Source organism: Chelmon rostratus, chromosome 8 (assembly GCF_017976325.1).
Source record: "Chelmon rostratus isolate fCheRos1 chromosome 8, fCheRos1.pri, whole genome shotgun sequence".
NCBI lineage: Eukaryota > Metazoa > Chordata > Actinopteri > Chaetodontiformes > Chaetodontidae > Chelmon > Chelmon rostratus.
Genome location: NC_055665.1, coordinates 4,242,814 through 4,270,504, shown reverse-complemented (window position 1 = coordinate 4,270,504; position 27,691 = coordinate 4,242,814). Strand labels below are relative to the sequence as shown.

Sequence of the window (27,691 nt, the reverse complement as noted above, 5' to 3'; positions counted from 1 at the left end):
TCTTTATCAGCATCTTTCTGCTTGAAACTAATAGTCACATAAAGCGCGAGCTCTGAACGCGAGTGTTAGCACAGTGAAGCTCCGATTCATGAGCAGCAGGGCCTGAATTAAACAGTGCAGTTACAGGTGCAGACTGCAGAGGCCAATGCAGCCTCTATGTTATCAGTAGAGGAGCTTCAACCTGTTCAGACCAGACCAGCCAGCACAAACCTGTCGTGCACTTTCATACAGTGTTGACACGATTGGCCGATTGACCTGCCAAAAAAGTTAATTGTCAACCAATTTGTTCATTAACTGTTCAATTCGTTTATGACGAAAACAAATCTGCTGTTTCCTGCCTCTCAAAATATGATGATTTGCTGCTTTTCTCTGTTTTATCACTGAAAAATAGACAAAGAGGGTCCAAAAGAGAGCATTTTTTGGGGTTTTGGACTGTCGGATAAAAAACTGTATTTGAAGACATCACCTCGGACTGTGGGAAACGTTTAACTATTTTAAAAGTATAAAATAATCATTAGACTAATTGATAATGAAAGTAATTGTTAGTTGCAGCACTACTTCAATATATGTTCACTGCATTCAGGTGGAGACTTAATTATACGTTTTGATGCCTTTAAGACTGAGATTAGCGGTTGATTCTTACCGACATCATAAGTGCTGTTTAATATGCAGTACAAAGCTTTTTATTTTCAGTAGATTAAGTATCTGTAGAACAGCAGATGTGTTTCATCTACAGTCGCTCATTTGAAGTTATGCATGACTGGCACAGATGTGTCCCAGGGTGCCACCTGGGCTGGAACTGGCACTGGTTCTGAGCTGCACTAAAGCATGTCAATTCTACATCTCCATGTTTTAAACTTTGTTTCACCCAGCACAGATGGAAGAAGAGCTTTAAAACCAAACGCAGAGGTTTTGGGCAGAGAGTGTGGGTGGAGATGAGACGGCTAAAGGATGAAGGAAAGCAGGGCGAGGCAAATTTATCTTTGGAGATATTCCTACCTTTTGATCCATGTAGTAAATTAATATCACGATCAAGAAAGATGTCTCACCCTCAGGGTACAGAGGACTTCAGTGTTGAGGCTGCAGATCTGGCAGGCTCCATCATACAGAGTCAGTATCTTGGCGTTGCTGTAGCTGTAGCCATCATTGGATACCTGCCATCAGCAGAAGCTTGATTACTGTGGATCACTGGGAAAAGGCATTCAAACAAATGAACTGAACTGTAGCAGCTCACTTTGGATCATCTTCAATTGCCAAATATTTCAATACAATACATGCAGAATAATGTAGTTTCACCTTGAGGCAGACGATAGAAACGACCTGAACTGCAGGTACTGTGATGCTGGGAAGGTCAATGTTAAATGTATAAATTTTTTTAAAATGCTGTGAAAAGTATTCCTACACTTTGCTTTGTTTCATGCACAGCTGAGTAAAACAATCACTGTCCACTGTTTCACACTGCCACTCTCCTCCTAAACCATGCTGAAGCTGATGAAAACCTCCAACTGAAATCTGTAGACAATCTTCCACAACTGCAGCCAACAAATAAAGACAAACACCCTCACATCTGTGTGCTCTCCATTACTTCAATGCAGATTTACTGTGTAATATCACATCTGGAGCTTCTGAGATAATGAAATATCTTGCAAAATATGAAGTTTAATGTAAATCCCTGAGAGGCTCTTTCCTCCTTCCTGAGAGAAAAGGGGAATAAAAACTGACGGAGAGAAACCTGGGAGGAGACCAGTATCAACAAAGAAAGATGGAGTCAGTGGATTAATTTTTTACAGTAGTTTTACAAGTGTGCATTGCAGAAATGGTTGGAGACATGACTAACTTTGATCTGCCAGCGGGCCAGCGGTCTGTTTGTCACACTTTCCAGGCCTGCAGGAGCCCAGCTGTCCTCCAGGGGGAGCTGGCACTCCAGAGCCGTCACATCCAGAAAGATGGCCAGGACAAACTGGGGCTCGTCCAGAACCCAGTCCCCTTCCACAAACTTGACAAGAGACACAGAGGGAGAGAGGGAGGAAGACACAGGAGACGCAGAGGGAGAAAGGGAGGAAGAGACAGGAGACGCAGAGGGAGAGAGGGAGGAGGCCATCAGTGGTAGGAGGTGTAAAAAAGAGAGAGACATTCACTGGAACAGCGAGCAGAGGGACTGCAGTGAAAAGTTGCTGAAAAGGAGAAGATTACTGAGCCTTAATGTTCCTTCAGCATCAACAACCCCCACCGTCATCACAAACAGAAGCTGACCAATCGCAGCTCTTGTGGTGTCTGCGTGGTTCCTCTGAGCCACTGTAGTCTCATGGCGGTGATGTTTTTGAAGGTGGGCACGTGAGCTGCAGCATATTACGCCACAAACCCTGAACTCACAATTATAAATCCACCTTAATTACCATTGAAACAGCAGCAAAGGTCGTGGAAAACAGCTTTGCCGTTTTGTCAATGTTGACTGCTTTGAAAGTAATGCATGAAAAATAAGACATTTATAAGAAATAAAGTTGCATAAATAATCTTAATTAATGTTGCTGCTGTGAGAAAGAACACAAACCCGGGAGTCGTACCAGAATACACAAGTTTCTTCGTTCTCCACTTTGCAACTAAACTGGCAGTTGAGTCATGAAAAACCTTTCTCACACAGGGAATATTTGAACAGGAGTTTAGATAAAATCATCCACTGAATCAGAACGTCAGTCACGATAATAATGAAAGTCTGACTTTCCACATTATCTACAATATCATAGTCTGTAGTTTGTGGTTCTGAACTGAAACTGAAGTAAAAATGGACAAATATGAGTTCTAAAGAGGCAGAAAAACAAAGTACCTTTTCTTTAACAAACTCACACTTGAGCTCGTAGGAGTCCTTGAAGCCTTGACCGTAGACCTGGATGGTGGAGCAGTCTCCCTGTCGCACGTCACACAGACCCTCCTTCTCCAGCTCAGTGATCTCTGGGATCTGGTCTTCACAACATCAACAACAGAAAGTGCACACGAGCATTGATTGTTAGACCAAAGAATATACTGCACGCACATCGCCATGTGTGTGCGATCTGAAGTCTGTCATCACAGACGTCCTGTGGACAGACAGAGACACCTTGTGGTGTGGGTGTACGTCAGTTTAATAACATTAAGCAGTTTTGGCTTGTGTGTATTTAAATGTACTATGAGCTATTGCTGTAGTCTGCTGGATGTTAGTTTTGTTATCAAGTAATTTAGCAAAGCAAGAAAAAACAAGTTAAGATGTGACTATAAAAGTGAATCCCAGACTTGCCCTGTCATGTCTTCCATGATTAATGCTGCTGATGGCCTGAACATCCTGTAAAGGGTTCATATATTTGAGTGTGAGCCTCCCTTCTACTTATTGCACTCGTATTTATCCTGTAGGGAGTCTGCAAGTTGCAGACCTATTTGATATATCCTCAATAAGCTAATATTGGCAGATATATCTGCTCTGCAGGACTACTGTGTCTGTGTCAGTGTATGTTCAGTATGTTACCAGACAGCAGACTGCAGTCATAGGACCCAAATCCTGGGAAGCAGACACAACCCCACTCTGAGCACTGGCCGTTCCAGTTGCAGAGACTGGGACACCTGAGAACAGCCAGAGCATCCTGGTACTCTTCTTCTCTCCTCCTCTCCTCCACCAGCCTCCTCTCACATTCATTTTCCAGCAGTGGTAATGTTGCATTCAGCCATGACAGTTCATCCTTCAGCTGTAGGTCGGTAACACACATAGCCACCACATGGCTAATAATTGACTCTTCTAACAGGCGCCCGCAACCTAATGCTATGCTGGAGTTAGCCACAGTCTGCTGGCACTGAGTCCTGGCCTGCAGCTCCGTCAGTCCAGAAGGTGTGGGCCATATTGGGGAAACATCTGGTTGAAGTGTTGCTTCATGGTCCTCTGGGAAAAAGTAGGTGAAGCCCTCCAGATCAGACTGGCTCAGGCTTTGGTGCAGAGGATTAGAAACGTAACGATGGGTCTGCTGCCTGCCTCTGTGTCTCTGGTGTTGAGATGAAGCTCCATCTCTGGAGGCTCTCGAGGGGAAGCCTCTTTCACCTCGATCCGGGGTGTTTTGGTTGGATCGGCCTGGAGGCAGCAGCTGTCTTTCATGTCCGTCACCTCTCAGTAGTTCCACTGAGCTGATGTACTCAGCTGTGACGTCCAGAGTGGGGATGACACCGAGGAGGCGCACGTTGCCATAATGAGAGCAGGTGGAGTCAGGAGAGGTGGCTGGCTGAGATCGGGCTCTGGGAGATGTGAGCTGGGGCTCTGCCTGACAGTTACAGTACTTGCGGGGGCTCAGTGTACTCAGATGAGATGGCACGGTGTCAAACAGGCTGCTGCCTGGAGGGAGTCTGAGAGAGGAAAGGAGAAGAAGTCAGCGAAGAGGCAACAGGGTTTGACAGGAGGGTCTTTGCATCAACCCGACAGGGGGCCCTGGGCTCCCCAAGTGAATATTGAGATCGGCAGTCTAAAGTCCTCAAGAAATTTGAAAATAATCATATTACAGTCATGTGATTGACACACAGTGAACGTTTGTGGTCCAAGTGAAGGAGCCAGGTTTGTACACTAGAACAAAGCTTTGGAGGAAATGCTGGACTCTTGAATGACTACTGAAAATGTCTAAAATGTGAAGATATCCTAAAGAGTTCATAGGCAAGGCCCTGTTTAGCTCAACAGCTAATGTACTGCTAGCAAGGTTACTGACATCTGAACACATCTCTAACAGGTCTGGCATTGTGCTCATTGACGGCTGTTTGCCCAGAGTGGTCCACAGTAGCAACAGAAAGTGGTGACAAGTGTGGGTGAGGCTGATGCAGCTTTAAAAGCTCCAATCAACATGTCTGCTATCAGCGTTGAAAATGTGAACCGCTCCGAGCAGCTGCGGCCAAACCTTTCATATCAACTGACAGATACGTCACTCTATAAAACTCTGACCTCCATTCAGAGATAAAAGCGTGCTGATCCTCCAGTGTGGCGCCCCCTGCTGAGTGGAAGTCGTTATCTGGCTGTCCGTCATAGGTCCCACACAGGCCCTCAGTGTGGCTCCGGTCTGAACTGGGAGCTCTCAGCGTCAGACTCATTCCCCAGTCAGACACATCTGCACGAACAAACGCCCCCGACGAGAAGGTCATCTGTGAAAGGTCAAAGATTCAGAACCACCACATGAAGACAGAGAGCACGTTGTACAAAAGTAGAGAGTGTTTTCAATAAATATTACTTTCATTGTCAAAATTAAGATATTTTATGAACTGAATGATATATTCATGTTGTTGTCTGGAGTTTTTGAAGTAGTCCGACTCGCTGTCGCTCACCGTGACTTTGCGTCCCTGGTAGGACTCTGTGATGCGAATGGCGCTCTTGCTCAAGTCTCTGTTCTTCACGGACAGGTGAGGCTTGGTTTCACCCATTTCTCCGCTGCACATGTCAAAAGCGATAACATCACCGCCGTCCCTCACCACAAAGCCGCACACACACGCGGCAGCCTGAACCACACTGCCGCACTCCCACTGACGAACATGGACCTCAAACGGCCAGAAACTGCTCCTATAGAGAACAAAGGTCCCTATTTGGTAGTTCTCATAGCTCCTGTAAATAAATAAAGAAAAATATACATCATTAGACATTTGCTATTATATTAAGAGTGCAAAAACAGAAAACTCCATAGTTCCACATATTAATTCAGCTGTTAAACTGCAATTTAATGCAGTTTAAGATGCATATAAAGTTTCCTGATTAACTGAATAAGAGACTGAAGTACCTGCCATCAAATGTGATAATATGAGGATCAGTGAAGGAGTAGCAGTAGGCTGAGGGCACATCCTTCACTGTTAACTGAAATGAGAGATCACGATCATAGACGATCACAGATACAGGTATGTGCAGTCGGTTTTCTGCATGTTTTAAAAAGTCACATCACAAAAGCAGTTGGAAAAAAGCAGAAGAAAGCGTAAAAAAAGAGGGTTAAATAGGAATAGCACAATATGCAAAGAGCTCAAGACATGCAGAAGTATTCGATAGATAAAAATCTCATGAATCAATAAATCATTATCAGTATATCAGTTTTTCAAACTCCCCCAGGACAGTTTCATCTGTTTACCTCAACAGGCTCTGGTGAGTATCCGTTCCAGAGAAAATTCTGTGTGACGATGGATTTAACAGAGATCTGAGTTGTCCTGTTGCCATCTTTCACAAAGTCGGTGACTGGACTGAAGTGGATCAGAGCTCGACTGCAGACTTCGTCCCTACAGGGGCCCCGGGACAGATGCACCACACAGGAGGACAGAGACAGATCTGCACCCAGAAAAGCCTCATCTGCAACACAAGCAACAAGGTTCATTTGCATGATGATAAAACAGAAAAACAGAAGGATTGTGCAGGCAAGATTAAAACCACCAGTGGACTTGACATCCATTGTAAGAAAATACCTACAATAAAGCATAAGTTTCACCTTTGCATCGTTTGCCTGAGCATGATATCCTGTATGTAGCCATGAAATCAAAATGTTTCAGATCCTTTAACAGGTGTCTAATTGTAATACAAGTTAACTGGAAACACTGAAAACAAAAGCAAACATTGATTTTACTGGCTAACGTTGAGAATCCTCCGTTTGTTTACTAAAGTCACGGTTTGTTTGAAACTTACAAAGGGATGTGAGAGGTAAATCTGCTACCACTTTCACTGTAAGCTGCATTCAAGCTTTGCTACATTGGAAAGCAGTGGGTTAGTTACTCTTGTCATTATCTTGCTGTAAGGCTTCACCTTTACTGCCTGTGCTGAGCTGCAGAGACAGAGCGCACTGGTCTGTCGAGGTGGAGGACTCTTCCAGACACGGGACAGGAACTGTGCTCTCAACCACCAACTCATACAGCCGCCCATCCTCAAATACGCTGCTCTCCTCCGGCCGAAGCTGCACAAGACAATTAAAAACAGTTACAAGGCTGGTCAGACTGTCCATTTGAGAGGCTGGCTTAAACAGTAAAGAAGAAACTTGTCAACATCTGCACTAAATACACCGTAGTTTGAGTTTCAAATGGTTTGTCTCCGTGACCAAGCAACGGATTCTGAACCAGTTATTATACATGACCACAAGGGGTCCAGAAATAACAATCCTGTAAGTTTTGGTGCTACACAACACTACTTATGTTTACTTTAGGTTCTTAAGTTCACTACTTCACTGAATAACTTAAGATAGCTTTTCCTCCCTGCTTTCAGTCTTTATGCTAAAATAATCTACAATAAGTAGCCAGTAGACACTGGCCCTAGCTCCATATGCATATTGGGCCAGACATGAGATTGGAATCAATCGTCTCACCTCATTCTTGGCAAGACAGAGAATGAGCATCATTCCCAAAATGCTAAACATTTACCCATACACAGTACGGTCACTTTTTCTTCTTACAGACAGAACCACGTATACATGCATGAAAAAACATACTGCACAAATAAATTACCTCTTTGCTTAAAAAAAAAGATGATATGTTAATAAAATTTAAGATTACTGTGACGTACCCTAATCCCTGCAAAGAACTCCTGACTCTCCACTGAAGCACCGCGGACGTCAGGCGAGTCCAAGAAGAAACTGGAGCTGGAGCAGTAAATCTGAGTGAGAGGGAATGAGAGATATGTCGTCTTTTTTTAGAAAATCTGAATTATTATGCCTGCATTGTAAAGCGAGAGAGAGAGAGAGAGCAGAAGGAACTGCTCAGCCAATAAAAGGGAAAAAATCCTGGATGTATAAAAGGCTTTATAGTTAAAGCCAGGTCACACACACGACCGGCTCACAGTAAAACAAAACGACATGTTGACAGGTTTCAGTAATTGTTTCAGTACTGTTGGCTGACAGCAAAATCTTTGATTTATACTAAGAAGATGATTGTTGTAGGAATCTGACAGAAAATACAAAAACACAGAACTGAAATTACACATCAATCTGTTTTCTGTCCAGACATTCATATTCTTGGCTGTAATTCGCTATTAGTTTTTGGACAATTTTCTTCCACCTGCCTAAAAACTTTCAATTATCAGAATATATCTTAATGATTCATTTGCATTTACTCCGGATGTGATGATGTCCCTCAGCTTTGAATGTCAGACTCTCCTGCTTTCACTTAAGTTTTGTATAAATTAAGTTTTATTTATTATTCATTTGAAAGCAACATTGCGCTGAGCAAGCTTATTTCCAACAGAGAAAGTGGGCATCCTCTTGAGAAACAGCAGCAAGCATTCCCTTATTTCCCAGTCGGCTTTAGGGCCAAGGGCCAAGTAGTAACGCTAGCTGTTCTGTGGTTGTTAGCCCAGGCTGTTGTTAGCTTAGGCTGAAATGACCGTAGCCTGAAACAACAAACAGGGCTAACTTAACTTTATTTGGTAAACACAAACCTATGAGGTTAAGCTGGATCTGACTGTTAGCTTTCATTAGCCTATGGTTATTATTAACCTAATATTAATAAAAATACAAGGCTAAATATAGCCATGAGCAAGGGCAAAGTTAACCTTCTGTCATGCAGAGATTGAATAGAGGTTAGTCAAGACTGCTAGCTTTCATTAGCTTTGAATTGTTCTTAGACACTAATAATAATCGGCTAAAGACAGCAGTGCTACTATTAGCCAATGTTAATAGCCAGTGTCAGGAAAAATCCTAGCCTACAGCTGAAGCTAAGTTAACCTAATTTCATCAATTCAAGCTAAAAATGACGTTAGCCCTGACTGTTAGCTTACATTAGCCAATGGTTATGATGAGCAAAGTGCTAATATGTAAAAGCCCTCAGCTAAAGATAGTAAACAGCCAGGTCTGAGTTTACCTTATTTCATAAAAACAAGCCTGAAACAAGGAATGGGAAGCCATCAACAGCAAATATATACTGTATAAATCTATATTGTTAGGGGACAGCAACCGTCACCTGCACATAGTCACCGCATCTAACTTTGTTGTCTCATCACACACAACAACTTGTCTTTTTTTTTTTTAAGACCTGTAACTTATTTTGAAACTGAACCGGACTCAACAGAGATCGTGTTGAACTACTGCAGTCCCTGCGTCAGACCTTGTCCCCCAGACGGAGGTTGAAGCCGTCCAGCTCGATAAAGGCGGAGGTCTGGATGGTGGTCTCCTGTTTGAGCTCCTCTTTCCTGCCCTCAGGTGAGAGGCGGGACCAGGCCACCACATAACCCAATGAGCTGTTGGAGCTGCTGCCAAAGCTGCACTTCAGGTAGACGCTGTTTCCCTTCACCTCTGAGACAATCACTGGTACAGATGGAGTGGGAGGCTGCTTTGCTGACAGGTGAGAAGCACAAAGAGATATTTTGCATGTGTAAGACCCAGGTTGATAAGATATCAAGGTTGCTATGTCATATAGTAACAGTTTCTTCAACTTCTTCACACAAGAGTGTGCTCACATCTGGAAAAGCCAAGTCCACCCACAGGCTCCTGTTCGGCCTCATCAATGGCTTCAGCATATTCAATCTATCATGGTTTAGGCTAGGACTCTTGCAATCCAATCCTTCCAATTAAGTAAAATTGTATTATTGCAGCAATAATGTTTTATTAATAATATTGTGCTTCCAACAGTTTGGGAAAGGCCCTTTCTTAGGCCCATGCACAAAGCCAGGTCCATAAAGAAATGGTTTTCCCAGGCTGGTGTGGAGGAGCTTGACTGGAGTCCTGACCTCATCCAACTCTCTACTCTATACTTTGTTCAGTCGTCCATGCATTTCCATCTATGTACTATCAAAAGCTACCTTAACCTGAGGAACATGAATTTATGAAAATATTTAGCATGGCCTGCTCTCTGTGTAGAAACAGGAGTTTAGGATTGACAGCAAGCTGGATTCTATTATTTAAAACAAGTGAATGAGCGTGTTCAGCGATATTTCATCTAACTCTAATTAAACCTCCCTCTCTCTTTTCTACCTCTGCCAGCTTCCTAAAACCTGCCTTGCCGTGATACACGACCTGGCTGAAGGCCGTCGCCATGGAGACAGGGCCCAGCGGACGACGGGACACATGCTCAGCTCATTAAGAGGAGCAATGAGGGGGCCGACGGCGCATTCCTGACCGCATGGCAACTCCCTGACCTCCTGATTGTTTTGGTGTTTGACCTAACACGAGGAGACAAGCGTAAGCCATAAACACAGCAGCGGGATCCTCACTTTTACATGTTCCATCGACGTTCACCTCGTCAGGGCCGCAGGTCAGTGACGGCGCGGGCGAAGTGTCCGACATCTCTGTTCGATAGTTAGGAGAGCAATATCGGCACTCAATTATAAATCAATGTTGATTAACATAATAGATTATACTACATGACAGAGAGGAGACACTGTGAGTTTGGTGCAAACACACGCTGTGTTGAACAGTGTTTGTGGAATGGTGTGTATCCTGGAAAGGAAGGAAAAGCTCAGTCTTTCCTCTGTTGTGGTCTTGTCCTAAACATCGACATTATGTTGTCTTATGTATGTTACATGAAGCAGATGTGAGCTGTCTCACAGATGTTGGCAAGCAACAGTGACGCTCTCTATTGTTTATAATTGATAAATGGAGGCCAAGGAAACATGTTCCATAACAAGACACCTCAAATATTGTTCCATCAACAGTTAAACATTATATGTTATATTAAACTATAGCAACAATACCTCCATCTCATGCTGCATTACTACTGAACTCACAGAGGTGAAACAAACCCTGGACTAAACTGGCAATAAACAAGCTTAAAAAATCAGATGACAATTTGAATACAGGTCTTTTTTTCTGTGGTATATGGCCACACTGATATGATACTCTGAAGAGCTCTAATATAGAAAATAATGGACCTGACAGACTTTGCTCCAGCTCATCTGTTTTATCACTTTCTGTGTAGAAACACTGTCAGAACTACTTACCTTTAAGCAAAATGCTTTGAACAATTCTCCCCCTACAATAACCGATAATGTCAAATAAATACAATCAAGCATACACTACCTTATGAAAGCTGTTCAAATTGCGATGCATTATTCATGTAACATGATGCCTTATGTAAAGCTTGTTAACTCAACTTGCTGAGCTGGCAGTTGAATTACCTTTTTTCAGAGATGCAAAAGCAAACAAATACTGAATATGCTGCAAGCAGCCTGGCTCTCTGGTGTGTGTATTTTGTTTCTGTTGAATTGAACAAAGTGTGTTTTATGATGAGTATGAACACTGAGTAATGGACCAACAGTGATTTTACTCTGCTCAAGGAGCTGGTTAGCAGCATGTCGATTTTTTGTTCTATTGTTCCATTTGTATGGTATAATTACATTTATTACAAATACAGATGTTTCTGTTCTGACATACCCTGTGCGCAGTATCCCATGCACCCCTGCGTAGGCTGGAGCAGGTACACATAGAAGTCTCCACAGTTGCGGACGGTGATCGGGATGCGGAACATGCAGCAGTCTTTGCTGCTGCTCGGGAAGAACTGCCAGGCAGCGCAGGCCGTCAGCTGCCTGACCTCCAGGGGCCCCGGCAGGGACTCGTCCTCACCCAGAGACAGCCACACGGGAGCCTGAGTCCCACAATGGTTCACCTGAATGTTTGGAAGAGGCAGAGGGGAAACCATTCATACATATGCATACTCATTTTGACTGTCTAATTAGTTTGAATTTGAATCACCAAAATACACAATCAAAATTTAATAAGCTAATAAGGCATACATTTAAATATGTGACAAATCTGGGAATGTATTTGACAAAGCAACCATTTAAAGCCACTAATTCCCCTTTGAAAAAAAACCTGAAATCTTGCCATTCATCTGCCATCATCATAAAGACTTTGCCTAGTTATATAACACATGTTCACAGCGATCCTCTCTTCCTTCCTCCGCCCACTACTGTCGATATCCATCACCCAGGGAGAGCAGCCATGCCCTGGGAAGGCAGAGGGAGGCTGACACTTCAGATGGATCCTGCAGGCTCCTCACAGCAGGCCGCCCGCAGGAAATGAGACACATTCCAGCTCTCCTTGCACCCTCCTTCATAAATATGTACACGAACACACACACACACAGATAAATGTGTGTCCATTAATGCAAATGTGTTCATGCTTGCGAACATGACACAAGAACAAACTCGTAGGTGAGGACAGAGAGGCCACCTGAGAGTGTCTCCACATGAGGTCAAAGAGGAATTAATATATCAACACTTCTACACAATGTTCCTGGACCTCACCGCAAGACAATATTAAACTGACTGACATGATAAATTTAAAATTCCCTCAATACTGAGGTCATGAGAATTTTACGAGCTTCAACTGAGGTCACAGTGGGCACATATTTAAGTAACACTGAAGTCTGACTTGAATGATGTGGAATTTTTGGGAAATAATTGCTAAATTTTGTGACTAAGGCTACTAAAATCAGATTTTGTTTAAACTGAACTGCAAATTAAAATTGTACAATTTTTCTGCCAAAGAAAATCCTCAAAAGACTAGTATAGAAAGTTTATTCAGATTTTCTTTCTTTGTGACTCAATAAAACTTCTCCAAACAAGTGGCAAGAAAATTGTTCACAGTGTCTTAGCCTAAAATTTGCCTTTTGTGTGCACAATGGCCACACTTTTAAATGTGTAGCAACATAAGCAATGACAGTCGGTTCACGATGCTGCAGCTGAGGAGCTGAAGTAGCTGCAGGAAAAGAGAGAAGTACTTGCAGAAAGTCTGGTAGCTTGACTAAGTATCTTTCAGCAACAGACTGATGAGGTCTGCAGCCTGCAGATGGAGAAGGGGTTTAATTTTCAGCAAACACTCACTGGATCTGTACATGCAGAGGAATAGTTTGACATTTTGGGAAATACACTTATTCACGTTTTTGTTGAGAGTTAAATGAGAAGATCAACACCACTCTCAATGCTAAATATGATGCTAGAGCAAAACATTGATTTGTGAAGCTCAAAGACTAAAAGCCGGGATAAACAGCTAGCCTGGCTCTGCTCATAATATAAAAATACACCTACCAACCCAAGAAACACAAACACAGATTTGCAAAAAAGCTAGCTGTGACATAAAGTAGATATAAGTTTCTGAAAACTGGCTAAAAAACACAAAAGAATGGTCCTTTCAAGCACAAAAGGACTGTATGATAGAGATATTACATTGATGTTATATATTATAGATATATATATTGAAGCATCCAGTCTTTGCAAGATGTTTTACAAGAAGAGATCATTTACCTCCACACACTGGGTGGGCATGCTCGCCGGCTTGTCAAAAATCTGAAACTGGTACCAGCCTGGAGTGAGGGAGTGGTCGCAGATGAAGTCCTGCAGGGACGACTGCTGCAGCCAGCTGGAGCTGAAGGTGGTGCTGCGGTAGGGGTTCTGGAGGATGGAGTGGCCACCCGGCGCACACTCTGGAGGGAGAACTGCAAGTGCGGCCAAAGAGACGACGTAAGCACTGGATGTACACCAAGACTGTCAATACTAATGATCAAATATATGGAAGGCTTTCTGCAGGCCAAACACTGAGCTGAGGACATCCACTGTCCAGCTGGTCTGGATTCAAGATTTCAAATTTAATTTCAAAGCCGATAAAAAGGAATGCTGCTGCTCAGCACTGAGGTTTGCACACAGACCACGAAATGCACTGACATGAGAGAGAGAGCTTGATTTTATCACTTAGACGATGAAAACATTTAGTGAATAAGCCAGAAACATGAGAAACTATTTGGCACAAAACTGATGTGGCAAAGAAAATATGATGTGAAGAATACAGCCTATGGATACAGCATATATAGAAATAAAAAGCAATGCATTATTCATAAATAAATTATTGACACACCAACTGATAAGAGTGTCTGATAGAAACCTACTGTATGCAGATGCAGCAGTTTTACTTATTACTTACTTACTTACTATACTGTTATGAGTAAAAGTCCTGCATTAAAACTCTTACTTAAATAAAAGTATACTGTTAGTACTGGCATCAAAAAGTAAAAGTATTTATGATGCAGAATGGCCCATTGATTTATATTGTATCACTGGATTATAATTAGTGATGCATTAATATGTAAGCATTGCTAATGTCGGAGCTGGTAAAGCAGGCGCTTAATTTTAAGCACTTCATATACTGGGTAGCACATCTATAGTAACACATGTCATCATTTAAAACATCATCAGGAGCAAGAAGATGAGTCAGGAAACAACAGATAATTCAGGTGAGCTCTCTTTCCCTGCCGTGTATTGATTAGACTGATGACGTCACAGGCTTAAACCGCATTAAAGATCAACACACATCACCAGTGCAGGAAAGATAGACTGATAGAATGTTTAATGAGTCCACCAGGTGACCCCAGACCAGAGCATTGACCGTCACTGTCCATTGTATTGATGTCCTGAGCCTGCCCAGGTACCCACTGTCCTTCCACACTGATGACAGTGAAGTAAACAAAAGAAGAAAGTGTGACAAAACTTGCTGCTAAAGTCCATCTGACACAGCTTCACCTTCTTCTAAGACACACAGAGAAGAGAAAAAATCAGAAGAGGTCAAAGAGCCTCATCCATGGTCTTCATCTGAGAGTTCTGACTTCTGGCGAACCAGAAGATGTCACTAATGTCATGAAAACCTTAATTATGTGTGAAATTTAAGAAAAATGAGAAGATGTTCCTCCACAAAAACAACTGCCATCATCTCCTGCCTTGGGCCTCCTTTTGACTCAGCCAGAAAATCGCTCAATACAGCAGTGTCACAGAGAAACGGGCAAATATCCACAACATTTTATATGCTGGAAAACCTGAAGCAGGTCCAGGAAAGGTCGGTCTAGGTCTCAGTACTGAGGATGGATGACAACAAGTCAGTTCCTCATAGAAAAGAGTGACAGCTGTTCTTTCATAACGACAAAATCAAATTGAAGAAGTCTAATCTTACTGCCATTAAGTACTTATAAGACTTGTTCTACATTCCCATTAGGTCACCAGCAGGGATGCAATATGCAGTTTACAGGTCTTAACTAGGACAAATAAATCACCTCCTCTCATTATTAAATAAACCAGACTCTTGCTAAGACCTTCAAACAGCAGCACGAGGAATTCAGTTTCAGAAATCAACCTCTGATAATGATGAAGACCTGAGCTGAAGCCAAACCTAACAGCATTATTATGAATGGATTTTCCCAGCAGGATTTTCCCTGCTGATGTCTATATGGTCCATTTTAAGATACAGTTTCACATGCGCAGTAACAAAAAGGGAGGAAGTGCTTAGTATTCATCAGCTTGTGTTAAAGAGCTGTTATCCTTTTTGTTTGATAAGCCAGTTACAAAACTTCAAAAGAATCTTGTGCTTTAAGGTCAACCTTATAGTTGGATCATTCCAAAGCAAATCCTGGATGTATTTAACAGAAGTAAAACCTAAATGAAAGACATCCTCTGTAAAATGTTGCTGAGTGGAAGGAAGTCCTGCTATAGACAAAGGAAAGGTCAGCAGGTTAAAGGTCGACTGCTTTGGGATCATTCGAACAACCAATAAATTAAAACATAAATCACTGTACATCTTGTGTACAAAACCTTTCCACAGGAAGATGCTAAGTGTGCCCAGAGCTTTAGATTGGATGGTGAAACATAATGAATGTAAACATGTAAAGCTCCCAGCACTGCAGCTTCAACTGAAAATGATGTGAGCATGACACATGTTACTCACTACTGATTGGTTATGAGCCGCTTCTCCCCAACAAGCAATCAGCTGAGATGTCAGGGTGAAGTTCCCCTGACAATGTCGAGATTTTTTTCTATGCTCCAGTAGTCTATCTAGTAATCCATCTTTGCTCATCAACATAATTTGTTCACTGGAGGATCAGAGATCCAATATCAGCGGCTGTCTAAACAAAATATCTTTATTGGCTACTAATAGATTAAGCCAAACGGGAATTAAATAGTGGTTTCTTATTATCCATGAGAGAGATAATGTGGATGCAAGACTTTTTAATTTAACATAAAAGAAAGAAATATTAAGGTCAAGGTCCACTTAGTAGCTTTTTGGGGTGCATTCAAACAGAACTCATGGTCTTCTGCTGCAGAAGGAGTTAGCTTAGCTTGCTAAGCATTTCAAGTTATTGCAAACAGCAACAGCAGTTTGTTTGCTTCAATAGAACTTTTACACAACAGAGAGTTTAACTTGTCACAGCAGGTAAAGCGCAGGTATGACCGATAACACTGATGATGGCACTGCTCCATTTAGATGTTTGCAAGGCATGATGTCAGAGTGTCTGCATGAACAATACCAGGCATCGGAACCAGTGAACTGAGATGGATGCAGCCATCATCGCTATTATAGGCTCGTGTGGTCCCAACAAACCACTGTAGTCATGTCTAGATGTTAACGGTGTTGTGAAGGTTTATACACAGATGTAGGATGTCTTTCTAATGATGCCAAAATGCTCAAGCTGTGTTTATGACTCCTTTAACCTGCTGATCTTTTAAGGACTTCCTTCCACTCATCAAAGTTTTACAGAGGAAATCTTTCATTCAGGTTTCATTTTACTGAAATTTACCTTGGAATGATCCAAATTAATGATTGCCTTCCTGCATTAAAGTCACATTTGATCTTAGGCCTCTTCAGAGTTGGCAGTGGCAGAAAGTGACACAGTAGCATGTTTCCAGATTTCTGAATCACTGCGACAGAGAATTGTCAGTTCCATCTATGACGTTAGTGGCACCGAAATTAGGAAAGCATGCAACTTTCAACTCAAGATCCGGAAGTAAAGACAGGTGACTACAGACTAAGAGAGGCTGGAGGTTTACAATGTGTGACCACAGACATGAAAATATGACCATAAAAGTATACGACCACAAAGGTGTGAAAAAGAAAAAGGTCCCGGCTGTAACCAAGAGGTACCGGCCTCTGCTTCTGTGCACCGCGGCAAAGTTTTCTGGCCCTGACCCGAGAGGTCAAGTGAAAGGTGATAGCATGACAGTCTGCCACAGCAGTGACAGGCAGACGAGCCGCCGAAGGAGACGAGAGGAGCTGTCAAACCTGCCGACAGACATCCTTCATGCTCAACACCTGGTGGCTTCAGTCCTCATCAGCTGGACAGGAACTGAGTCCAGTCTGCCTGTCAGAGAGCAGCCTGGGAGCCAAAGGCCCATATGGGAGACAGCGAATTACTTCGTCTGTTGTCCATGACAGCACAATACATTGCACTCTGGCCATGAGACTGGGAGGTATGTGGCTTTGAATGACAGCTACATGATGGATGAGGTTAGGGTTTCAGCTTCTTTTTGGAAGTGGGACAAAAAACTACGAGAGGAATCTGAGGACTTGGAGCTCTTCCAGTGATTAAATTTGATTTTCATCCTGTTTTTGATGAGTAAATCGTGATTGTTCTTACTGAAGAAAACGGCAGTCATCATCATGGTCATCATCATCATCATCACCAGGGAATAGCTTAACTACATGTTTGTCCATTAACTTAGCGATAACAGTGCGCACGCGACCCCGGCGGCGCGTTTAAACAGTCAAACTCCGAGCTTCGTCTTACCTGTTTGAGCGTGCATTGCGTTCCGAAGTAAAAACACGACGCACGGAAGAAGTTTCCAAACTGTTTCACGTCTCATCGTCCTGCAGCGGCCAGCGCGCGACTTCGCAACCAAACAGCGCGAGCACTGAGCGCGAGCACGGGCGCGGTTTCGCCGAAAGTCCTCTGGTGTGCCCGGAGCGACGGGAGCGCAGCCGTGCGTTCCGGTGTCCGACTGAGAGCGCGCGGAGCAGGAGGCGCTTCAGGTTTGGCGGCTGGGGGGCTGAAGAGGCTGTCGGCTGATCCGAGCCGCCGGACTGCAGCGGCTGACCACAGACTGCTGCAGGAGGGGCATCGGCCGTGCACCTTCTCCTGACCCAGACCTCCACACCTCTGCGCACATCTGCCCCTGAGCTGCAGGACTGTCACCACGAGAACAGACTTCAGCTCTTATTGTGAAAGGTCCAAATGTTTTATCAGAATACGACTCACATTTACATTATGATGAATCTGCAGATTCTCTCAATTAATCACCTAGAAAATAGCGAAAAATTACGTTCATATATTCCAGGAGCTAGTCGTACTCGTACTTGTACCATTGTATGCTACTTTATACTTTTACTGCACTGCTTTTCTGAGGAAACACTAAGAATCTTAATTTGATAAATATGGATAACAACTCATTTAGTGAAAATGTCACATTAATGATTTTGCTTTGCTTTACACAAACGCTATATGCACTGAACAACAGGGTTGCAAATAACATTAGTTCAGTTATTAATCAACCTATTTTCACGATTAAATGTTTTTTTTTTTTCCACAAAGTGTCACAAAAGAGAGAAATATGCACATTACAGTGCCTTCAAATAGTCCAACCAGAAGTCATATTCATTTACTGTCACATAAGACAACGAACAAGACGGTCTGAATTTTGCTTGAAAAATGATTTTCAACTGCTGAACAGTTTTTTGGCTGATTGATTCATTGAATAGTCAGCTATTATTTCAGCTCCATCCAACAGGCTACTAAACGCCAACGACTGAATTTGAATACCACAAGACCACAAAAGAGTCAACGTTTCAGTAAAGTCAAACAGACAACAAATACATAGATTCTAGCAATCCAGAATGTTCTGTGGATCTCCTGATCAAGCACGTTTTCTACAAGTCAAAATTCAATATCCACTATCAAGAATGAATCAGGATGAACCTGAAGGTCAAAATGCATCTAAAACAAGTATGAAGTATCCGATTTTACATTTACAATCTTCTGTATGCAGAAAGATGAATCAATGTGAAGCATTAGAAAACTGAAATACTTCATCCAGTTTGCTTCTGTTTTCTGTGCCACCTTTACTATCAAAACATGACAAACATCTAAAAAAACTGGATCAGTCTATTTACTCTGGCTGCTCTGTTATGCAGAGAAAAATAAATTAATAAAATTATCTGACTCGATTTCAGCCTGCGCACCAAAATTAGTGACTGATGGTCTAATCATGGAAGCTCACCACTGGCCAGCCAGTGATATTTCATTAGTCACCACTCCAAACCACTAAAACAGATGGCCCACATGCTGCATTTTTGAGGGAGCCAGCCTCAGCCAAAGAGTGGGATTCTGGATAAACCAGATATCACTTTCACGTCTTTTCCAAACTGCTCGTTTCCATTCTCACGCTTGACCTGGAGCCGTGCTCCTCAGATACAGAGTTTTACAGGCAGGAGCTGAGGAGCTGGGGCTGACTGTCCAGAAACCGATCTCCCCAGAAGAGGAAATAAGAAACTGAGGAAACAATTTTTACTGTAAAAAACATGATTCTGGAAGTATTTTGAAAAAATCTGAGCTTTACTTTGCAGTGGCCATCATTAAGGGATGAAGCAGGTAATAAAATGTGTGTTATTTTAGTCAGTTCTGTGCTAATATGGTAAAAGCTGGGAGGATGAGGATGAGATGCTGATATCACATTTTCCCGAGGACACTGCCGTGCTGCTGTTTCTCCCACGTCTGCAAAGCTGATTATAATGAGAGAAAACTGCACAAAATGAGCTCGTGTGTGGATATAAGTAATAAATGAGGCATTTATCTCCAATTGTTTACCACTTTTTTGTTCCCTTGATTTAACTCAAAAGCTACAAACTAACACACGTCATGTTCGTAAATGTTCACTTGACATGGAAATAGTAATAATTTGTAGCACTTTGAGATCCTGTCGATGAAAAGTGCACTAAAAAATTAAATGTGTTATTATTATTATTATTATGCTCCAGTCTCCTCATGCAGTCGTCAAAGTCTGTCAGTGTACAGTCAATTATAAACAGATTCAGATTTTATTTCTAATGAGTTTTTCAGTTTTGGGCTACAACTATCAATAATTCATCTGCAGATTATTTTCATTTTGTTTTTATAAAATGTGTACCCTGGTGTAGAAGAAGAGGCGAAACTGTCAAAGTCAGACTGATGACTTTGCAAAGTATCGACAGGGGGACTATTTTTGAAATAAAGTGGACAGTTCAAATAAGCTGTGACGTTTCAATAAAGTCAGTAAGACAGTCTTCTGTGATTAATACTGAATAAACCTTTGGACGATTATTGTACGGTCCAGAGAGGACCAATGGGAAGCTGACAGCTGTGCAGGTTGTAGTCTGCCGCCGTCTTCTCCCAGTGCAACATGGAGGTGCCTGACTGTCTTGTTGACATGCTCGTCTGTTTGACTCCCAGGCAGAGGAGGGATATAACCCCTCCCTCATAAATCTCCTGGACCATCAACCTGCTAAGAGCCTGGAATAGCAATCAGGTAAAACCCTTTCTTCCCGTCTGCTCATGCCTCGTCTTACACAACCGGCAATTAAATCTCAATCGGCCTTCTCCATGGAAAACATGAATCCATGTCAAGTGAACATTTACGAACATGACGTGTGTTAGTTTGTAGCTTTTGAGTTAAATCAAGGGAACAAAAAAGTGGTAAACAATTGGAGATAAAGGCCTCATTTAATACTTATATCCACACACGAGCTCATTTTGTGCAATTTTCTCTCATTATAATCAGCTTTGCAGACGTGGGAGAAACAGCAGCACCGCAGTGTCCTCGGGGAAATGTGATATCAGCTAAATGGTGCAGGGAAAGCAAAGTGTATATAATTACCTTAACCTGACAGGAAATCTGAAACTGATTGTACAACTGGAGAACACAAGCAGAGCACAGGAAAATGACTGCCGCACAGAAAAATAAGTCCTTAACACCAGTCCAAAACCATGTTCTGAAGATCTAAACAGGAGTTTTACCTCTTTGTCTTCCTCACTGTTGTTTCTCGCTCCATCACCTGCATGAAAATGAAAAAAAAAAACATCAGTTGAAATGAATAATTCAGCTCCTGCAAGACTAAATCAGTGCTGTGATTTACAGCCCACCTGAGGCTGCTCATATTCAGTAAAGGGTGAAAGTACTTATTTAGTAAACAAGCGCGTTGGGATGATGGTGCTTCCCTACTGGCTTTGTTGGGCCCCTGTGGAGAAGATTTGGGCAACACCATGTAATGATTCCTCAGCTTGTGTCTTGGCTAACACCTGCATGATGTTTTGGCAACAATAGTGGTGAAAGAAGTGCTCAAAATGCCAGCAAAGACTCATGTTAATCATTCATGGTATGATGGGGAAAGCTGAAATTAAATCACTGTGACTTGAGCTCAGTTTCAGTAAAAGTGGCCCCACACAGTGGAAAAGTAACAGTCCTGCATTTAACATTTCATTCAGCTAAAAGTACAGATATACTGTATTTGATGTCTTTATCAGATAGACAACAGCAGAGAGCTGGTAGGAAATGAATGGAAATGACATGCAGCAAGGGTCATTGGCCAGACTGAGCATGTTAAACCCAGAGGCCACCAGGATGCTCTGCATCCAGATCAGCTGAAGAAGGACAGACATTAGAAAAGAAGAAGGGGAAAAAGAAAAGAGGGACTCTGCGAGGCTGCACATTAAATTCTAACGTCAGCATAGGATCACACTGTCAGGCTGATGTTGAACAGGTATATTTACCATGTTTATCATCTCAATTTAGCATTGCATGCTAACATTTTGTTACTAACACTGACCACAAGTACAGCTGAAGTTGATGAATGTCATTAGTTGTGCAGGTATTTGGTTAGAAATCAAAGTACTGGACAAATTCAAATACATGAAAAGTTATTACAATTCATCCTGAGGGAAACATGACTGTCTGTACAGCAACACATTCAGAAAAAAACACATATGGGAACCTCATGGTGGCACTAAAGGAAGTCAGGTCAGTAGGATTTGTCCTCTCAGGATCATGAATGTCTAAACTAAAGTTCATCTATGCTGAAGTTGTTGAGATATTTCAGTCCAGACCAAAGTGAAGGAGTGAGTGACTGACAGACGGATTATTGCCATTGTTAAATTATTAAACAAAGATTATATTAGCTTTTTTTTTTTTTTTTTTTTTTTTTTGCAGAACTTATCTCAAGTTTTAAATGTAACATCTGACTGCATGGTATTTCAGATGTTCAGATAGAGTTGCTTCACGTTGCACATCTGGAGAACAACAGCCCATCAGACCTGCTGAGTGTGGGTTTGTTTTGTGATTGGTCCGCGCTGCAGAAGGAACTGCTTTGTGTTTAGTTACTGTAGAGGACAAATGTGACCTGAGAGCAGCTGGGTCATGACACGAGCTATTCCTGCTTCCACCCCCGACATCCATCCTCCCATCACATACCCCAACCCAGACTGACCACTCAACACTCTGCGCCAACAATGCAAACAATGTCTATACACTCTGTGATCCAGTAACAGAGTAAATCCTCTAATCCTATCAGAGTCAAACATAACTGAGGGCTGTAACAATAGTGACAAAGGAAGTTAGAGATGAGCTTAGCTGAAATTGTAGTCTTAAAAGTTACACAAACTCCCCTCTTTTAGACTGATAGTCAACAATTACACTGGCAGAAACACAAAGAGAGTATTTACACATTTATCTGTGGACCACATAGAGCTGCATCACAAAGATCTCAAAATGTGTTCCACCAGACATCCAGTGTCAAAGTTTTTAGTTTTTCTTGCTAAATCAAGTTTGTCTGTTAGGTTGGTGGTCAAAAGTTGTGTTTTCAACATATTGGACTATTTTTCGACTATAAACCAATATGGATTTTTTTGGGTTGTATTGTTGTTTCATAATGTTTCAATTGATGATTTTCTGTTTTTGGGACTATTTTCCTGTTCTGGGGTCTGTGATTTCCTACCCTCTGCAAATTGGGAATCACTTACAGAAGGTAAGATAGATGTGGGAATTAAGGGAGAAAGCACTCTGTTAAAAGTACAAAAAAAAACGGCACTTCAAAAGTATGAGTTTTTGATTTGTGATTCCTGATTTATCACACTTTGTTGATTCACAGCGTACCCCTCCTCTGTCTGAGCTCGAACAAAAGCAAAGAAAGAACAAAGGAGGAGGTTTTGATCTGAAAATCTGCTTTGCCTCAGTGACAGCGTTCAAACAACAGTAAAAACAGATGGAGGTCCTGACACACATTCAGATATTGGAAAAGACTATAAGAGAGTTGGAAATGAGAGCTGTAGCTTCCTCTGCTCAGTCTTTGATCGGCTGTTTCAGCTTGTTTCTATTTCCTTCAGCTGTTACGTAGCTATAACTTACAAGCTTCTGTGTGTTACAGCGTGATTTATCTGTGGTAGTTTTTCTCTTAGTGTTCAAACAACAATGCAATTAGGCTCCATCATGTTGTCAGAGTGACATGGAGATGTGGCGGGGGCCAATGAACAGCAGGGTCAACCTCAGCATCTCGGGCTGTCACGTCTGACAAAAGGCTCCCATAATTGTTTCAGCCAAGCCGCTGACTGCACGGTGGCTGTAAATGTCACTGATACAATGGTAGGAGTATTTCAGACACGGAGCTGAGGAGCCGGAGGTCGAGAGGAGCCTCTGAAGGTGGCAGCTCCTCGTTTAACAGGGGCAGCGAGGTCGGCTCCTTCACAGGCACTGTCTCAGCTCGGGTTTCCTGTTGCCTTTGCCCCCTTGTGTCAGCTGTCTGAGTCGGTACGAACAAAGCGACTGCTGCAACAACTGTCTGGAAAAACTCTGCTGCATTCAGATCAGTGTTTACATAAGAGGAGCTCCTCTGCTTACTGTCTGGATCTTGTAAATCACAGCTATGACCTCTGATCATGCTCTATTCCTCTGTAATGACTGAAAGTGACGATTCTGACTGTAGCTATGATAACTGATGCAACAGGTTTTGGCTTTAGTCAAAAAGAAAAAGAAAAAATATGAGCAGCTCATTATGAAATCAGATAAAAATTCAAACATCATCACTGGGCACGGTGTGGCGACTGACTCAGTGCTTCCTGTTTATAGCAACAGACAGATTTCTACCCCTTTTGATCTCAACTAACTCCTGATGGAAACGTCTTTTGTGACTAAATGCTCCACTATGTAAGCTAGTATGCTATCTTGTTTTGCGTTCGTACCATTAGCAACCAGGTCAGGGTTAGGGAAACTTCTCACGGTGGACATCTCTAGCTCGGAGATTGTTGTTACTTCCCGTAGCGACTGCGATGGTGGAAGGGGAGGAGATCAGCGCCTGAAACAGGCAGCCAATGGCAGACTTCTACCCACAGCCTACATCTGGTGAGTCAAACTCAGACAGTAACAAAAAACTGAACCTGCTGAAAGATGCTGAAACGCTCAAGAGTTGGGTGATAACTTGGGTTTGTCACCATTTCACATGACACATATTCGTTTAAGCTATTGGTGATGTAAGAATATTGATTTAGGGTAAACGCCTCCTTCTTGAGTGTGCTGAGCGAACACACGTAAGAATCGCAGTCCTCCTTCTTGCAACAAGCTCCCTTCCAGACTACTTCCCTGACTTTTCTTCTTTTCTTTCCCTGACTTAGTCAGTAAAAATCTCTTATGTAGCGATGGTACACATTAAACAGCTTTCTCTTCCAGGGCGATTGCAGCACGGATCTGGAAGAAGCATCATCTCTGCATACAAAGTCCTGGTCTGCCTCTGGAGACTCTGTACGTACTGGAAACATTCATTACGCTGGTAAAGTACGGCTGACAGTCTATCTAATAAAGTACTTTTACTTGTTCCTCTCGGTCTACATGGAAGCCCGTTCACCTCTTACTGTGGACTGAATCCTTCTTTCTTTGCATAATTCTACCAAAATATAGAAAAGGAAATCACTGTGGGGTGAACTGTCTTCTGTTAAAAGAATTAAGAAGTATCAGTATATGAGCTGTTCTCTGACGGCCACTACCTGAATTACATGCTGCCATCTAATGGAATTTTCTTGACATTACAAGTTCATATCTGTTACTTGAGAGGGCATTATACAAATTTGCAGTGGTTTAAAATAACTGTACATTTACACAAGTACTGTCCTTATGTACAGGTTTGAGGTACTTGTAATTAACTTGAGTACTTCAATTATATGCTACTTTACACTTCTATGCAATGACATTTCAGAGGGAGATTTCTGACTCCTTACAAAAAGGTTGTTTGTGAGTTCCATCAAAAGAACGATTTTCTCTCTAAACTTCTCAGATGATTTCATTTAAACATTGAATTTATATAAAACAAGTAATCTGTTATTATACAAAACAGGATGATATTAAAGAAAAGGAAAAAAGAATACAGATGGGGTATCAGAATTTATAGTAGCGTTTTCTTCTTTCCCGAATCCTTGATTTTAAATACATTTAAATAAATGCTCCCTCCTCCTGGAAAGACTGAAATGTGACATGTTTGATGAATTTCAGTCAGTTGTAAAGGTTCTGGAAAATATCAGTCCTGGTCAAAGCATTGCTTCTGAAATTATTGTTTTTACTTTATTACCGCCACCAAAGGAGGTTATTTTTTCTGTTTGGTTTGGTTCTTTGTTGGTTTGTTTGTCAGCATGATTACTTGGTAGAAGGGTACAGTATGGGCCAAGGAAGGACCCACTAAATTCTGGAGAGGATCAGACTATAAATGCACATAATCTCCTGTATTTGTAAATGAATATTCTACCTGCAACAGTATGTTATTAAATGGATTAGTACAGTAGAAAAGATTTCAGGATGCCATGATTTCTTCCACTCAGAGGGCACTTTGTTTGCACTGTTGCTAAGTACCTGTTTTGTTGAATGTCCTACTGAGCTCAGCCCACATAATTCTTTTTGTTAAGAAGAGAAAAGATGCTTGTTACCAAGCAGCACATTGTATGAGTTGTGTTGTGTCTGTAATCAAACCTTGAACCACTGTCTGCTACTTTCTCCTGGGGCTACCATTGTGTTCCTGACATAAGAACAAACAGTACAACAAGTTCAACCTCTGTGGATTTAAACATGTCGCCCTATAGAAGACAGGTCGGGAGATGTCTCTAGGAAATTCAAGGTAAGCAGATACCTTACTTGTACATCAGCAAATGAAAATGGCTCCACATAGTTTGTTGCCTCCACTGTCCTCAGTTTGCTTTGAAGACAAACTCAAATTCTCTGCAAGTCAGAAACTTTCTGTTGCAAGAAGCAAATGGTTCACACTCTCTGAGGCTGAGAGTCAAAGCGACGTGTGGAGCATCAAGCCACCGGACTTCTCTCTTAAACTGTACACATCTCTGTCAGTGCCTCAAAAGACAGAAAGAAAGACACATTCAGGTCTAGCTGTACCTCCACCTGATGAAACAAAGAGGAGAACTGGAATATTTCGAGCAAAGCTTTTACATGAGAGTTACCAAAGAGAGGATCCCCCAAAGTTCATCACATCATACAGGCCTCCTGATGCTCTGGAATCTGAGCTGATGTTTGTCAAGACAGGAAAGTACCATTCTGGGCCGTACAAGAACCCCAAACCACATAACTTCAGACCGGTAAGTGCAAACACAGAACATGCTTCACACCTTCTTCTGTATGTTTGTCATGTGTATCCTGAAAACAAAATGGTGATAAACGCACAGACTGCATACAAGAAAGACAAGCAGGATCATCTCCTGTTACCTTTGAGTGCAGCACACTTCTCTGTAGTTTGTAATGTTTACTTGAACCACTAGATGGCAATAAACACTACAGTAAAAATAATAATAAAATTGAACTTTTGGCTTTTTGGAACTGACTTCAGCTTGATGAGGACCTTCCAGGCATCGTTACTACATATGAGAGAGATCCTGGTAACCTCAATTTAAAATTAAAGCACTTGGACATCAGTAAGTGGATTATCTTTTGACATTTCTTAATTCTCTGAGTTAATGTTGTCTGAAATTTTGTTCTGAATGTTTCCATTTAGTATCTAAACTGTTCCATTATTATTGATTGAAATGAATAAAGGCCTTCACTTAACAAGAGCTTTAAGGAGGGCAGAACATCATAGAAAAGCCTGTTTCAATACATTTTTAAAAATCTTTGTAGGCAGAAATGACTGGATAAATCAACATATTTTCTTTTCCAGTTGGGACCACCAGATCTGAGTCAGACTTTCGATCAAGGGACGTCAAGACAAGAATGGACACCCATAAATCTGCACAGCCCAAATGGGATGCAAGGCTCATACTCCCTCAGCCACCCTGGCCTCCGAAATCAGCCTCCTATTCTGTCAGTAGAACCACATCCACATAAGTTGCTGAACCTGAGTACTTCCATTTGTGCCACTTTTCACTCCTACATTCCAGAAGGAGATACAGTAGTTTTTACTCCACAACATTAAGATTTTACATACAAAACATAATGAGTTTGTAAAATATGATGCATTGTTATACATTAAACTATGTACCAGTATATGAAGCAGCTAAAACGCGCTTCACCTCTGCCAACTACGTATACATCAATAAAAATGATCCTATTAAAAAAAAGTGTTTTTACTTAAATAAAATTTAAAATGCAGGACTTTACTTGCATTACAGTACTTTTATAGTTGCTGCTTTTACTTCCTAAACTGTACAGGAGTAATGACTGAAAAAAGTCAATCAATATATTACACATAAATATTTATATACTAAGAAAACAATTTGAATTTACATAGTTAGACTGAAGCTACTTGTTATCTTTTACAATAGTCATCCTACCAGCAAGGCTGGTATTTGGAACAGTTTAGACAGCTTCGACTTAAACTTAATACCTACAATGTCTGTTTCACAGAGACATCGACGAAGAAGAGGAGCGTACAGCGCTTTCTTGGACCGTGTGGAGGACAAACTCTCAAGATCATGGAAAAAAAGATCCTGA

At 41.8% G+C, this 27,691-nt stretch overlaps 2 protein-coding genes across 2 annotated transcripts in view; one reads left to right on the top strand and one right to left on the bottom strand.

Moving 5' to 3' along the window:
- vwdel (von Willebrand factor D and EGF domains-like) overlaps positions 1 to 20,782 on the bottom strand; it is a 36,296-nt gene extending 15,514 nt beyond the window's left edge. Inside the window, exons 1-15 of the mRNA XM_041942724.1 lie at positions 20,743 to 20,782; positions 13,187 to 13,377; positions 11,316 to 11,547; positions 10,157 to 10,231; positions 9,052 to 9,281; positions 7,517 to 7,606; positions 6,767 to 6,914; positions 6,105 to 6,319; positions 5,766 to 5,839; positions 5,320 to 5,593; positions 4,943 to 5,139; positions 3,497 to 4,359; positions 2,825 to 2,961; positions 1,838 to 1,996; positions 1,050 to 1,154 (exon numbers count right to left, since the gene is read on the bottom strand). Of these exons, the coding sequence (XP_041798658.1) occupies positions 1,050 to 1,154; positions 1,838 to 1,996; positions 2,825 to 2,961; positions 3,497 to 4,359; positions 4,943 to 5,139; positions 5,320 to 5,593; positions 5,766 to 5,839; positions 6,105 to 6,319; positions 6,767 to 6,914; positions 7,517 to 7,606; positions 9,052 to 9,281; positions 10,157 to 10,231; positions 11,316 to 11,547; positions 13,187 to 13,207 (2,820 nt within the window). The 5' untranslated portion in view covers positions 13,208 to 13,377; positions 20,743 to 20,782. The remainder of the gene's footprint in view (positions 1 to 1,049; positions 1,155 to 1,837; positions 1,997 to 2,824; positions 2,962 to 3,496; positions 4,360 to 4,942; positions 5,140 to 5,319; positions 5,594 to 5,765; positions 5,840 to 6,104; positions 6,320 to 6,766; positions 6,915 to 7,516; positions 7,607 to 9,051; positions 9,282 to 10,156; positions 10,232 to 11,315; positions 11,548 to 13,186; positions 13,378 to 20,742) is intronic.
- A 5,126-nt stretch (positions 20,783 to 25,908) lies between these two features.
- On the top strand, positions 25,909 to 27,691 carry si:dkey-30e9.6 (uncharacterized protein LOC564083 homolog). The gene is made up of 4 exons (XM_041942266.1): positions 25,909 to 26,343; positions 26,592 to 26,676; positions 26,919 to 27,061; positions 27,605 to 27,691. Exons 1-4 carry the CDS (start codon positions 25,909 to 25,911, stop codon positions 27,689 to 27,691), a joined length of 750 nt encoding a protein of 249 aa, XP_041798200.1.

Excerpts from the sequence above, each read along its gene's own strand:
- si:dkey-30e9.6 (XM_041942266.1), top strand. The coding sequence starts at position 25,909 with ATGGCTCCACATAGTTTGTTGCCTCCACTGTCCTCAGTTTGCTTTGAA. Across the intron at positions 26,677-26,918 it reads ATTAAAGCACTTGGACATCA|TTGGGACCACCAGATCTGAG; the intron begins GTAAGTGGATTA and ends TTTCTTTTCCAG. Across the intron at positions 27,062-27,604 it reads CGAAATCAGCCTCCTATTCT|AGACATCGACGAAGAAGAGG; the intron begins GTCAGTAGAACC and ends TCTGTTTCACAG.